The 15,146-nt window shown below is 39.8% G+C and overlaps 1 protein-coding gene across 1 annotated transcript; it reads right to left on the bottom strand.

Moving 5' to 3' along the window:
• Window positions 1-2,626: 2,626 nt before the first annotated feature.
• LOC108621044 (uncharacterized) lies at window positions 2,627-4,426 on the bottom strand. Its single transcript, XM_018018141.2, has one exon. The coding sequence runs from the start codon at window positions 4,371-4,373 to the stop codon at window positions 2,793-2,795; it is 1,581 nt and encodes a 526-aa protein (XP_017873630.1). The 5' UTR covers window positions 4,374-4,426; the 3' UTR covers window positions 2,627-2,792.
• Window positions 4,427-15,146: the final 10,720 nt, after the last annotated feature.

Genomic DNA, 15,146 nt, shown 5'->3' with positions numbered 1-15,146 from the left:
ACAGTCACCTGGGCTTGAACTCTGCGCTGTTGTTGTTGCACTCCAAAAGGTGAGTCCAGTCCACTAAAAGTCGCCTCTTTGATGAAAACTGTAAATTTACGAACTTTACTTTAATCACCAAACATGAATCGCGCACAGCATGCAGCAGCAGCAGCAGTCGCAGCAGCAGAGGAGCAGCTTGAAGCATGCAGCTCTGAGGCATGCAGCAAGCCGCATGCACCTTAAGAGAGGGACAGAGAGGGGCAGAGGGAGATAGAGACAGAGAGCGAGTGAGCGCAATAGACTCCAATCTCTTGTTGTTAGTATTTCAGCTTGAATCAAATTTAGCTGAGTTTATATGGCTGCGAAAATCTCGGCTCATTTATGAGCTATCTGCTTTGCCTAGAATCTTTCATATCTCGTTAATTTTATGGATCTTTTATATGAGAATACCCCCAACATTTTTGAGAAATTTTATATATTTATTATACACACAACTGGAGAGATGCAGGCTCGTCTGTGTTAAATTATAAATTTAATTAACTTGTTAAAAGTTTGAATTATTTATTTTCATAATTATTCTATATTTTTTTTTTTTTTTTTTTTTTTTTTTTTTTTTTTTTTTTTTTTTTTTAACTATAAACAAAAATCTATCTTGATTGCTGTAATTGTAAGTTACAAATGTTTTTCTTTTGATCGTTTTATAAATATTATATATATATATATATATATATATTTTTTTTTTTTAATTTTTGTTATTTATATTTATATTTATATACATATTTGTGTATTTTTATTCAATGCGATTATAAAGACTTTTGTATACTCTACCATATATATAATATATATATAAGTTCTAAATAGCAGCAAAATAATAAAATTAATTATATTCTCTACAATAAATTAATAAATATTTGTGCCAATTTTTACTCTAGTAGAATATTAAATTATTCTACCGTCAAGCATTGCTCAATTAAATCCATAATAATTTAATCAAATTATTTGATATCACATGACAACATTATGCAATATTTTGTTACAGTAATCTGGTAGAACAAAATGAAATCTATAATTTTGTTAAGTCCTCTTACGGCTCATAATATTTGCCAAGAATTCGATTTACCTTTCTGACGTCTTGATCTCGGTAATAAAAATCTCGCTGTTAGAGTATTCAAATGTCTTCCACAGCTCGCCTAAATGTTTATTCTTGGTTATTTTATTTTTATTGGGCAACAAGATTTTGAGACGTTGCATGTTTCGAGTCGTCGCTGAGGCTGTAGAAATATTTCTTAGCATTTCAACATTTCAACGCATGTTGAGAGTTTTGTTAGCTGTCGCTGTATTCATGTTTTGATATGGAACGCGCCGGGATCCTCCTTTGTCTCCGCCACTGGACGAAGACGAGGACGACGAGACGGCCAACTGGGTGCAGGAAGGCGCTCATTGACTTTGCCCTCAAAGTTGTCATTTGGACTGCTGTGCGGCTGCTTCCGAGTGACTTCTGGCCCGATAAGAGCGGCGTGGCAGGGCGACGGGGAGTGGCGCGGTGGAGCGCGTTACCAGGTTGAGATTTAGGTTCAGGCTATAGCTACGGGGTCGCAGCATGTTGTCCAGTGTTTATTGTGGCTGCCTTTTTGTCTTGCTCTCGGGCCGTACATACTTCTGGTCATTCTGGGCCCGAGTTTTGTTTGTCTTTTATGTTTTGTCAATTGCATTTGTTGCCATCTCTTTTCGCTCGAGTGCCTTTTGTTGTCTGCCATCTCTCTCGGCCTGCTCCCGGGCCTTCTTGTACAGCTGATAATTTATTGCATCGCTTGTGCCAAAAACGGTCGTGTGCCTGAAAACTCTCGAGTCTGAATAGCCTCGTCGATATATGTATGTTTAAGTATATATATATAGGCTATATGCGGGACGGGCGCAACACCTTCGCATAGCATCTGTTGGGCCAACAAATCAGGACAACAACAACAACTGCTGCGGCTACTCCTGCTGCTGCTGCTACTCCTGCTGCTGCTTTGGTAGCTGTTTCCATTGCCCAGTGATTTGGTCACTTTGTTGATACAACTTTGTTCGGGCTTGTCTTATCCTTGCCCGCCCCACCTCCACTTTTCCCGTCTCGCCTAACAAATGGCCAACAATGAAAACAAATGAAAAATTCGTTTTGTTTCCTTTTGTTTTGGGTTTGTGTTTTTGTTTTGCCTGTTGTGTTCCTGTGTCGCCTGTCGCTTGGAATTAGTAACTACAAGTATGTTAAAAGGTTCATTCATGTTGCGCTTGTTCCGCGCGACTTTTGTCTACTTGCCACCTACCATATACAGCTCCCTGCCATCCTCACTCCGCTCTCGACAGCCGCTCAATTCGCCTGGTATCAGTTTCATTTGGTCTGCTTCACGCTTGGCTCTTGTCTGTAAATTGATAGCCACCAAATAGCTGGCATATTTGACTCTGACTTTGACTTTAAATTCGGTTTGTGCTTGTACTCCGACTCGATGCCGGCCAATTTGTAGTTCATTCGATTTAAGTTTATTTCGCTTCGCTTTTTGTTCCACTCGGCCGTTGACTCAACGTGCTGAGGTCCTTTAAAAATTGTAATAAAAATAAATAAATGGGAGATGGTATAATTTTTTTCTGAATAATGAGGGGTAAAGTTAAGGTTTTTATTTATGAATGTTTATCAGTGTGGAAAAATTCTAACTATGCTTCGGATATTACTTTATTTTATTTTATTTTAAAAAACTTATTTTATTAAATTAATTTTAATATTTTCACACTATTCATATAATTAACTTATACATTAAATGTCGGCAGATTATTCATGATTGTGGCACCTGTGCATAGCTACTGGAAAATGCATTGCCAAAATATGTACTACCAATTCGCCTCGGCTTGAATTGTGGAGTTTTATGGTTCGCGTTTGGTTGCTCGCTCTGGGCCTTGACTATATCAAAGACGTATTTGGCATTGCTCTGGGCTTCAGCTTGATTTTGACTAGTTCCCTCGTCAAATTCATAGATCTGCGGCGGCTGACGTGGTTTGCCATTGTAGATTTCAACGGACTTGCTTAGCTGAGCATCGGGCTTTAGTATATCCTGCGACTTGTTCGCAAGCATCTCAACCAAGTCATATGTCAAATCATTTTTATTGTGCTGTTTCGTTTCAGATATGGAATCCTTATCGTGCTTGGATGAGTATGGCATGTCATTTATGTAAAAGTCGCTGGATTTCGGCTCTGCTTTCGTTGCAGCACTTTTATATATAACGTTCTTCAGCTTAGCCAGATTAGGTTTGCCAGACTGTGACGGGGATGTCTTACCATACACGTAATATTCTGGCTGGCTTGGATTTGCACTAGCTGGGGTATAGCTCCTTGGGCTTTCTTCACTAATCTTATAAGGCTTAGCTAGAGGCTGAGTTGCGGCACTTGAGGATTTGTACTCTGGGCCCTTCTTCACTTCATAGCTCTTTGGCCTTGTTGGTTGTCTTTCGCAAACGGCCAACTTTGAGTGTAAGCGCTGTTGGGCGACAATTAGGTCTTGCAAGCCCTTATCAATTAAAGCTACCTGCTGTGGACAAAAATGCTTGACAGCCTCGGCTATTTTGTGCAGCTGAGAGTTTTGGCTGAGATTTTGATAAGCCAGTTGAAGATCCAAGGAATTCAGCTGGCCTACAGCTGCCGTGGTAGCTTCCTTGATCTGAGCCATATTCTTCAGCTGCAGCTGAATATTCGATTGAGAGTTATTCAAACTGCTGAAGGAATGATTCAGACTCTGTATACGGGGCAGCACGGCGCTAGAGACAAGCTCGGTTAGCTGCAGGAGATGTTTGTCAATGCTATCAGTGCTATTGAGCAGACGTTGTTGATGAGAGTTGAGCTGGCTCTGGAAGCGATTGATCTGCTCCTTGACGACTTCTTGTTCCTGTATCACATACTCAATGTTGTGGGTAGTTCGATCCATCTTAGTGAGCACTTCATGGGTCATTTTGGAAAGTTTCTGCAGAATTTGTTGCGTTTGATTTTTGGCCAATTCGCTAGCCTTGGCCAGCTGTTGTTTCGTTAGATTCAGCTGTGGCAGCCTATCGATTTGCTCTTGCACATTGACGGCCAATAGGTTTATAGCATTCCCAATTTCATTCAAAAAGGCGTTAGATGAATGCATCTGGGCTGTGTGGTCTGTCATTAAATGAAGTAGCTGATTCTCAATCGAAAGTCGTTTCGATGCTGTGGTATTTGCAAGGCTTTCCACTGACGTAGTATCCTGTGAAAATGCCGACACATTCTCATTTATGGCCGCATCCTGTGAAGTTGTCGACGCCTGAGAAGGTCGTGAGGTCGTATGCTGTGCACTTGTTGAAATTATACAGCCCAGCAGCGCACTTATTAAAATGAGTTTCATCTCTATGCAGTTGCTCTACAAATTAAACGCTGAACTCTAATGCAGTTTCGGCAGCGCTTAAATAGCATTGCCACATTTTGTTAAATCAAGCTTGGTTTACTATCGTCTGTTGAGCTTCGCTGCAGCTGTTTGGCAAATGCTCTAATTTTCTTCTTGATTTCTGCTATCATTTTTGCTTGGTTGCATTGTTAGCACGAATTTGTTGACAAGCACAGCTGGTTGACTCTAACTGTTCCACGTAGATAAAAGACTTGTTTGAATGAATTTGGAATTATCAATTGGCGAATGAGATTGTGCATGAGCTAGTTAGTTTGATAAAACATATAGATATTTCACTTAAATTTAGCAGAGATATGATGTACAAGCTATAAGCTGAATCTGTGTTAGACTTATGCTTAATTGTACTCTGTCTGATCAATATTAATATAAACAATTTCCTCATATAACAGAAAATGCATAGAGGTTGTTCTCATACACTTTGAGGCTTCCAAATAATATATAATTATTACAGTATATAATTATAGTAGTATATAGAAGGAAAGAATTCGAAAACAGATTCAGTTATATTTGCCATAAAATTTTATGATATTTCCTCATCAGAGTTCTACTTCCGATATATGTATATATTTCTCTCTCTTTCTCTCTCAACTTCCATTTCATTCATTAAGGCAACACTCAAGAGTTATTTACTCACATTAGCCGCCTAGAAGTCAGCGTGAACAACATGAGGGTCACGCTCAAAGTCAAATTTTAATGAAAAAGTGATTCATCATTTAAGCATCGAGCATCGAGCATCGGGCGACATTGTTAGAGCAATTAACAAACGGGGTAAACGAGCAGCAGCAGCAGCAGCTCATGCCGTCGATCGGCTCCCTCATATCTCTCAAATGGCATTTCATAATCGGAGCAACGAGCGACCCCAAATGTGAGAATGTTACTCGGCCAACAATAAGCGGGTCAAATTAGAATAAATAGTTATACAAACAATAAGAGACCCCTTTAACATGACCGAAACGCACTAAGAAAGCGATAGAGAGACAGAGAGAGTGAGAAAGAGAAAGAGAAAGAGAGACAGCACAATTATTGCAAGAAATCAAAAAATTAAAAATAAATAAAAACGAATTGAATAATTTAGGTCAGCTATGTGAGAATACCCATTGATGATGCGCCGTTTCGGATTCTCGAATCGGCTCCTTCGAGGGTGGCTCCTAAGTAATTATTCATTAATTGCATGTGCCCGGAGGCAGCTAGGAATGTTCTCTATTAAAGTATATGAAAATATTTTGAAAATAGACAAGGCGCAAGTGCGGCCGAGCTGCTCGGCTCCCACTTATGCTGGTTGACATTTAAGCTCATTTGATGAGCGGCACGTAACAGCAAAAAGCTAGGGTATTCCGACTGCTCGTTGGGCTACACTGGTTCGCCTGGTTCGCCTGGGTGCTGGCCGCATGTCGGGCCATGCAATTATACATTCATCTAGATTATGACACGACATGCAAGTTCCGATCGGGCCTTCAGTGTCTTTAGCAGCAAATGAATTTGTACTTTGCCACAGCCAGAGTAACCCATTGCTGTTGTTGTTGTTGTTGTTGTAGTTGTTGCTGTTGCTGCTGGTTGTTGTGATAGCACACATTTTGTGTGGCGTCGACGGCGGCACGCGATTTAGCCGCGTCGCGTAATTAATCGTCAAATGAGTTTAATTGTTTATGTCTTTTATGTGAGACTAGAGTTTCCTACAATGCCGCATTGACTCGAGTGCCTGCCCAGATCCCAGATAAACTCATACATATAGATTACCTCTCCCTTTGCCAGGCAACCGAAATTAGAGCAAACAGTGCGACAGCAACAAATAGCCAGCTGATGAGACATTATGTTATCTGATATATACACGTATATAAATCTAATGTTTATATACGTGAATGCGTTTATATTTTAGCAATATCTAATTGGAATATTACAAGAAAATCTAGGATTATTAGGTCTGCACAGAATATTAATTTACGACACATACTATTCAATAGTTAAAAGAGAATATCAACAATTTTACTGCCTCCTCTTTATCTAAGCATTTTTCCTTACTTTAAAAATATATGAAAAATATCAATTTGGTATTTTTTTTATCAGAGTATATATAACATAAAGTTCTGTAGGCAGGCTTATTAAAAACAAGAAGAAAACAATCAGCAGCTATAATTAGCTGAAAATTAAAAATTGAGGCCGCAGGTTATGCAACAAATCTTGAGTCTGGTAAACCTACGGTCTGGCCAGGGGCTGCTGTGGGGGGGGGCGGAACATACGCCGAGGTTATTCATCATCAGCCAAGTGCAACCACTAGACAGGACGTGTTCCGGCTGGTAAATGGCTGAGTTTTTCAGCCACTGCTGCCCCCTTCCAAAGGGAAACGAGGCTCTTCGCCCTGTTTGGCCGCTGATTAAAACAGAAACAACAAAATTAACCAAAAATTTGCATTTTAATACAAAAATGCGACGAAACATTTTATTTTTTATTTTATATTCCGTATTCCTTTTGGAACTGGCTGGGGCGAGCTGTGAAACAAAGAGCGAAGCTAATAATTTTATCAGTGGCAAACAGTTGACAAAATCAGCATTTTTGTTGGGGCTGAGGTGGAGTTGCGGCTGTGGGGGAAATGGAGTAGCTGGTCGCAGACAGGAGCTGCATCCGTTTAAATGAACTGTTAAAGCGGCCACGCAGCAAGGACATTTGTCTTGGCGCCGACTCCAAAAGGGAAACTGCAGATTTTCCGCGTGCTTTTCTCCACTCACACAGTGAGGGGGCCGGGAGAGGTGGGGCAGGACTCTGTGCACAGCGTGTGGCTTAGAGATTATTAATCATCTTTTGTGCGTATCTTTCACTTTTCGTATGCCTCATTGCTGGTATGCTCCATGCCCCATGCGGCATGCCCCACGCCCCATGCTACTTCTGAACTTCTTTTTGCGTCTTAAGAAAGTTCGCCAGGATATCCTTTTCTATGAAAATGATTTTGTCTTTACGTGGGCGCTCTTTATTTCTAGTAATACGATTTCAACTTGCTTCATAGGCATTTGGGTTCATAAATTACACGATTTACATAAAAACGAGCAAGTTAATTAGGTTTTTTTTAGATCTTTCTTAAAGATAAGAATGGACTACAGCTAATTAACCTTGTGTATACGCATGTGAGTGGAGAGAGTAGAGGTTAATTGAAAGTTAGCCGAGGTATGTTATATATTAATTATATTAAATATAAACTTATATTCAATTTCCCAATTCGTAAGCTAAACTCCATGCCTTGATCGCTATCATAAGAGAGTTCATTTGATCACTTTCATTACAAGATCGGAAATCATTTGGCATGGTCTCTCTAAGCAGAGCTTAGCCCGCTTAAGTTCCCCTTTGGCTATGCCTAATAATACATGATTTACATTAGTTAACTGACAGTGCAGAGAGCCAAGCTAATAGAAAAATGTTCAGGCTAACACCAAGGTGGGCTACCACATATTCAGTTGCCACAGCGGCGGGGCGGGCATGGATGGAAAGGGTATTTGGCTGATTTATAAGTCCGGACACAAGCGCAACTACCAAATTGATCGAAAAATGCCGCACAATGCGACGTTGTTGTTGTTGCTGTTGCTGCTTGCCCACCCGTGACCCACTAGGGTAGCCCCTGGCTCGGCTGTAACCCGGCTGCACTCAACTGGTTGGCGTTGAGCTTAAAGCGTTAATTCGTAATTTATGTGTCACACAAATCGAAATTGAATGCCAAGCGAAATTATGGAATATTTATCATTTCACACGAGGCGCTGGCCAGCGGACTGAAAGGAACTGTTGCCTGTGCAGCCGGATGGGGCAGGGCGGCGCGGGGCAAAGCCGCTGCCACATGAACGTTTGTCAATTCGAATTACGAATAACGACAAAGTGCGCTTAACTTATGTGCACGAGGATTGCTGTAAAAAGCGGGGAAAAAACTGCGCAAAAAAAAAGGAAGAAAGAAAAGGGTTTGCCGCCATAAACTTGATTTCCCCTCGACTGCGGAGTGGACAATGAAGCGCGCTGCGCTTGGCTCGATCTTGTTGTGGCTCTGTTAGCCGTAAAAACGTGAAATATTTATAAGGTTTGCATACTTGGCTCGAACTGCAGCTTTGATGCAGTGGCAAGTGTTAATTGGAATCAATTTGATAATCTCCCAGGGCACACACACACACGCACACACATTCGATTTTTGTTGTGCTGAGTTCATGATAATTTCGCGGATGCGCGATTTTGATTGAAAATTAACGCTATTTTGCCTTTGGCCCCCATCGGCCCGTTACAGGCCACATAATTCAAATTGTATTAATTTAAATGCCAATTTATTGCCCAAAAAGAAAAAAGAGAAACGAAAGGAAAACGCCTCCCCTCCCCTCCCAAGGCAGGTAACAGGTAAAATATGAGCATGCAAAAGTGCATTGGCTTAAATGTAACTGTAACTGGACAGATTGCGTATAAATATTTTCGTATTATTATTTAACAGCAATTACGAAAGGGCAGGAATGTTGAGGCTTACCAAAAGGAATGCCAGATCTTAAGACCCAAAGTTTTACGTTGAATCTCTATATATATGTATATACTTATAGATTTAAAATAACACCGAGTAGTTTTTTTTTTAAGTTTTTTTTATATAAATATAATTGTAAATATAAATATATAATAATTTTGTTTATACTTTCTCTCTCTCTCTCTCTCTTTCTCTCTCTCTCTCTCTCTCTCTCTCTCTTTCTGTTTTACATCGATACCCTTTCTTCTGTGTGAGCAATCAGAGCTATACAATTACCACCCATAACGTATCGCATTGTTGTTGGCCAATTGTTAAGCCACCCGCAATTTATATGGTCCTCAAGCACAGCAAAATGTTGGACTGACATGTCAGGGAGCCCTGATTAACATATTATGCGACAAACTACCACTGGACACGGCCCAGACTCTCAGAGGCAGAGACAGATGAGAGAGAGAGGGGGAGAGAGAGAGAGAGGCGCATAGAGTGAACAAACGAGAGATAGAGAAGAAACTGTGGCAATTCAACGCCTGTCACTGGCTGTTTGCACAGATAATTCACGCCAGCGCCAGAGCTGGGAGGGAAGGAAGCGGCAGAGAGTTGGAGTCGAGTCGAGAGTTAGAGTTTGAGTCAGAGCCAGTCCCACACATAACCAGCTCCAGTTGCTGCTCCAGCGCCAGCATGGACTGCTGTGTAATTGAAAAAGCTGCCTGCGGGGGCTGGCCGCACATATCTGAAATCTGTCTCGGGCGATGGCTATCAATGTCGGCGATAGGTGAGCCACAGAGAACGTCGCCCCGGTCGCCTGGGCCAATTAAGGGTTAAACATTTTGCATATGCAGCCGATGCCAGCACAGATTCTGTCTCTGATTTGCATAATTTTCGGCTGGCTATCTCCGTCTCGCTCGCTCTTCGACGGCGACATGCGCACGATACATTAATTTATGTGGCTCAAAGAGGAACAAAGTGGACAACGCTTGGTGTCCAATTTCATTAGGCACATCAGCGCCTTGCTCCCGCACTCCCCTGCAACTCGTTTCCCCCCTCCAGGAAGTGCGCTTATGTTTTGTCTAACTGTCACTGAAATGTGTGCTCGTGTGTGTGTGCGTGTGTATGTGTGTATCGTGTTTTCCCTGTTTTGTCACATTACGAGAATTTACATAAAATCTATTGTAAGCGTATGAAATTGAATACCCCAAAGCGGATTCGGACATGTGGTCCTTTTTTTTACAGTCGAGGGGGTGGGGGAAGCAGAAGGGCTGTAAGCGTGATGTTTGCTCTTAGGGCAGCAGACGCAATTTAATAATTTAATTAGCAGACCACAGCACCGTCTCGTGCGTAATAAATATCTTGGCAATTTTCATAAGTCATAAATTAGCAAGTGGGGAATTTGTTTTCCAATTACACATATTTCACACCGCATGAACAGAAGAAGAATGAAAAATCGAAATTGAATGCAATTTTCTATTTTAATAATTTATAACGCGTCACAGCCGCTGCAACAAGTACAAATTGTCAAAAGTGTTTTGCGTCTTGGCCAGGCCCACCCATGGCGATGGCCCAGCCACAGGCACAGGCACAGGCACAGGCATAGGCACTGGCACACTAGCATACGGTACTGGTCGCACTGCCTAACCCGATCCTTGGCCCCGATGCATTGCCACGCGCTTTTAACGAGTCGCAAATTCACGTTGCAATTGCCAGAGTCGACACTGTGAGCGCCCCATCGTAACTTCTCAGCCAAGCAACACTCAAAAGAGCTAGAGAGGGAGAGGAGGTGAGAGAGAGAGGAGGTTTCTTTGCAGCTCATGGCTTGCCCACCCGCCTAGCCGTGGCAGCCACCCAACCAGCCGCTTATTTTTGCGTATTAACGCGCGAAATAATATTTTATTTTGACCATCGTCAAAGGATTGAAAAATGCCCACTAATATCTTTGGGTCTTTGTGACGGCTTTGTGCGGGCCACTCTGTCTGGCTGCCAGACACTCTGTGTGTGTGTGTGTGTTTGTGTGTATGAATGTGTGTATATGCCAGTGTGGCATGCAGTTTCTTGCTGTCTGCTGTTTGGTGTTGCAAGTAACACACAGTAGTTGTGCTTAGCCTCAACATATATCTTTTTTTTTGTGCCTTTAATTTGATAAATATTTCGTGTGAATTTTGAAAAATCAACAGAAAGTATAAATTATCTAAATAGAGGAAAATTATAAAATAAACTATGTTTAATATGAATATTTAAGATTTGACAAGGTGTGTTTTTATTTGGCTATCTCAGGTGTTCAGGGGAATTGACGAAGATCTTAAGTCTTTGCTTTTATATTACCATTATAATTTATAATTTAAGCAATTTCCATCTAGCAACAGATACGAAGAGCTGCAGATTCATGTTGTTCTTCAATTTTAATTCAATGCGAGAAATAAAGTTCTTTGCTTAACATGAAATGATTTCAATAATTTGTATTTATTTTTATCATAATACTTTTCCTTCATTTTTAAGTAAAATCGAGTAATCTAGGTCCATCTTTGCTTAGCAAAAAAATATTGATTTATATATAAATTTATTTCCCTCATCCCACATTTGCTCACATTTAATTATTTCTCCATATTTTTCTTTATCCCATTCAAATTATATTTTTCAATTTAATATCTAGTTTATTTTCCTGCATTTACTTCCCATCTCTAAATATTATTTGCCTTTTAAACTAGCTAGTACGATCGAAGCCATATCAAAATTTCACATATTTTAGTTTTATGCGAATCAAAATTAGTTGCAGACGGTTAACGCCACAAAGTGAGTAATTTCTGAAATCGCGCGGGAGCGTGGTTCACTCTAGGCCATTCTGTGCGCTCGCAATTTAACTAATTTTGCATAACTCATTTGCAGCTCGTAAAGATCATAATTTGCAGTACGAAATGTAGTGCGCGGACACACCTTCGGTTCAGCAAGCCGAATTCCCACGTTTCGCAGCTCCGCAGAACGAATCAATCATTTGCCTAGCCAGATTTCAGTTGGCCAGGCGCTGGCTGTTGCGGGGCAAGCTGGGCAGAAATGATCGCCAGGCATGCAAAATAGTTGCAACCGTTAACGGTCTGGCACCGCTTGCGACGGAAGGTGGCGGCACTGGGCATTATCTGGCCAATTGGTCACAAAATCTTAACACCTACAGCGAGTCCAAGGCTGCGCTGTGCTCATCAACAGACGATCATCTGATCAGAGATGATCATCTGATCAGTGGCGGCCATTAAAGTCAAATCATTTTTCACATTTAGATATTGGCCGCGGGGCAAGCGCACAGAATCTCCCCATCTACCCCCTGCCCCAGCCATCCGCCCGCCGCCCTCACAGACAGTCGGCACAATTGAAGGCAACTCGGAATCGATCCATCCCAAAATTGCCGCGATCACGATTTGGAGGAAATATGTTCAACTGCAGCTCTGTCCGAGTCGCTTACATAAAAGTAATCAAATCAACACCTTCATCAACTCCTTTGGATACGCTGGGCCAAACCGCAGAAAATGCCTTTCTTATTATGCCCTGAATCACTTGAAATTGGCTACGAAGGATATAATGCGTTTGGGCAAGATTATGTAACAGGTAGACGAAAGACCAGTCTAGAAATGAGGCGGATCTTCCTCTTAATTTATATATTTCATATATATTTCGTTTATATATTTCAAGATTTTCATCATATAAAGCAATAATTTTTCGATGTGAGGTACTTTCTGGTCGAGCATACCCGACCAGAGCAGACTTAGTTGCTGTGTGCTGAGGTAATTTGGACTCACGGCTCGAATCGCAGAGCAATCTTTTATTTTTTCCCTCCGGCTTGTTTCGGTGGCGATCGCCTGTCGATCAAATTGTTGTTTTCGATATCTAATTTGTCATTCGGCAAAAGGCAGCGGCAGCGACGGCCCACAAGACAGCCGCAATTTGTTCATGCAACTGGCAACTGGCAACTGGCAACTGGCAATGGGGCAACTCGCAACTGGCAACACGCTGTCTGCGTTGCACGATCCTGTCGATGCTCGATGCTTGGAGCGAAGTAGGGAATCCCGGCATTATGTGCGACGATTATCTTGTCGGCGCGTGAAATTTCGTGGCGTTGAGGAATTGACCTGCAATTGATACCAATCCACGGCAATCCATTACAGAGGCTAAGCGCGCGAGCTGCATGTCTCATTATTGGCAATTTTGGAGCAGTACGAGGTAATTGCCCCATACCCATGTCGATCCATACCCATGCCGAGGGTCATTTGTATAGGGGTCGCGCCTCAGTTGCAGCATGACTGGGGCATTTATTTTGCAGCACATGCAACGCAAATTATGATATGGGGCAAGATAGTGAGAGACTAGAGATATCTCTATAGGCTGAGAAAGTATGAGAGATAGAGAGAGTGGAAGAAGGAGAAAGATATAGAGATATGCTCAATTAAAAATATTCTCTGTTATTTTTTGTATTTTTATTAAATAAAATTAATTCAATTGACATTTGATTTCCATATCGAAATTATCAAAAACAAACGGCTTTTCTTTTCGTTTCAACTAATTAATACTTAAATACATATGTATATACTATATATTTTCGATGACAGCAATCAACATGTTTCTATAATGCGGAAATTTCATGTTTAGCTGTACTTTACGAATGTCAATTCACACGCACACATATGCATATATACACAGACTCACACACTCAAACAGACACACTTTCGCACTGCCGACTATCAACAGTGATAAGGTTAATATGTATATAAGTACTTGATCTACAGCATATAGCTACAGCTGAACTTGGCCAGCTCTACTGTCTGAATGTTTATTGCAACTTATTTACCATTCGGTTGACATTTATTATCAATTAATTTACAAATTTCGCACCTCGAATATTTATTTACACGCGCTCATGCGATGCCTTTTCATTAAGTAACTGCAATTTTGTTTTCAATTATTATTATTATTATTTATATATATAAATATATATATAGTTAAATATTATTTACAGAACGTGTTCGCTTATCAGTAATACACAAATACTTGACTATGAACGAAATGACGAAAGTGTTTATAATGTATTTCATAATTTTTTTCTTTTTGCTAAATTTCGTTTTTAATTTTTATTTATTTAATGCTTTGTACAAAACTTTGGCTGCAGTTGTTTGGAAAAAATAAATAAATAATAATAAAAATAATACCTAAATAAAAACACTGATGCAACAAAAAATGCACACTAAATATTTTGATATGGTTTAACGATATATTCGCTAGATTCGCATAATGAAATGTTAAACAGAAAACCCGTAAAGAAAACAGAAAGGAAATTTCTTTTAAAAACGCGATTTTTTATTATTATAAAATATATAAAACGTTTATATTTATACATATAAATAAAATAATGCTTAGTCTAGAAGATCGTTTTAAAACTGAAAACTTGCACTGAATTGGTATTGCCCACATTTTTTTTTTTAATTTGATATAAAAAATAAAAAATTAGCTAAATTTTGCATTGTAAATATAAAAATAAAATTTGTGTTTTTCGTTTTCCATAAAGTTTTGCCACATCTTTGAGACATGGCCTGGAGCAGCTGAGAATTTGATTTTCATAATTTCTTTATGATATTTGATTTGATTTTGTTTTCCTTTTACATTTTACTTAAAGTAAAATAAAGTAAAAATAAAAAACATTGCTAAAGCACACACAAAATATAATTGCCACACATAAAGTAAAAATATATTTTTGGTATAATTCTGCAAACCACTGGGAGATTAGAGATTAAAGTACACTATAGAACGCATAGAGCTATATGTTGTAGATATAGCTGTCTAAATATATAAGTGTATTTATATGTATATATATATTTGTATATATATGCTACAAGAAATACATAAATATTTTGCCTAACATACATTTACATTTGTCTTTTTTTGTTTTTTGTATTTTTGTTAATGTTTCATTGCTTGTGGGATGGTATATAAAGAAGTTCAGTTTAGTTTAGATTTCATTTGCATTAAAATTAAGTAGAACTCAGTGCCTTTAAATATTATACAGAAATAGACGTAGAACTGATGGATGCCCAAAAGAAGAAAACCTGGAAAAATCTCTGAGCGTTTTACGTTCAGGAATTTCAGTATTTTTTCTTTCGACTTTTAGCCAAGGAGCTGCATTGTATCTACAAGATACAAAACCGCATTTGGCTGTCAGTTGTGGGCGCCTGGGAGAAAGTTGAAAATTGTTTATGTACAAGCTACAA

The sequence above is a fragment of the Drosophila arizonae genome, chromosome 2, assembly GCF_054131065.1.
Source record: "Drosophila arizonae isolate 15081-1271.41 chromosome 2, UAZ_ARI_1.0, whole genome shotgun sequence".
NCBI lineage: Eukaryota > Metazoa > Arthropoda > Insecta > Diptera > Drosophilidae > Drosophila > Drosophila arizonae.
This window is presented reverse-complemented; position numbering and strand designations above follow the sequence as displayed.

Bases quoted from the DNA above. Each gene is read 5' to 3' on its own strand.
- LOC108621044 (XM_018018141.2), bottom strand. From the start codon at position 4,373: ATGAAACTCATTTTAATAAGTGCGCTGCTGGGCTGTATAATTTCAACA.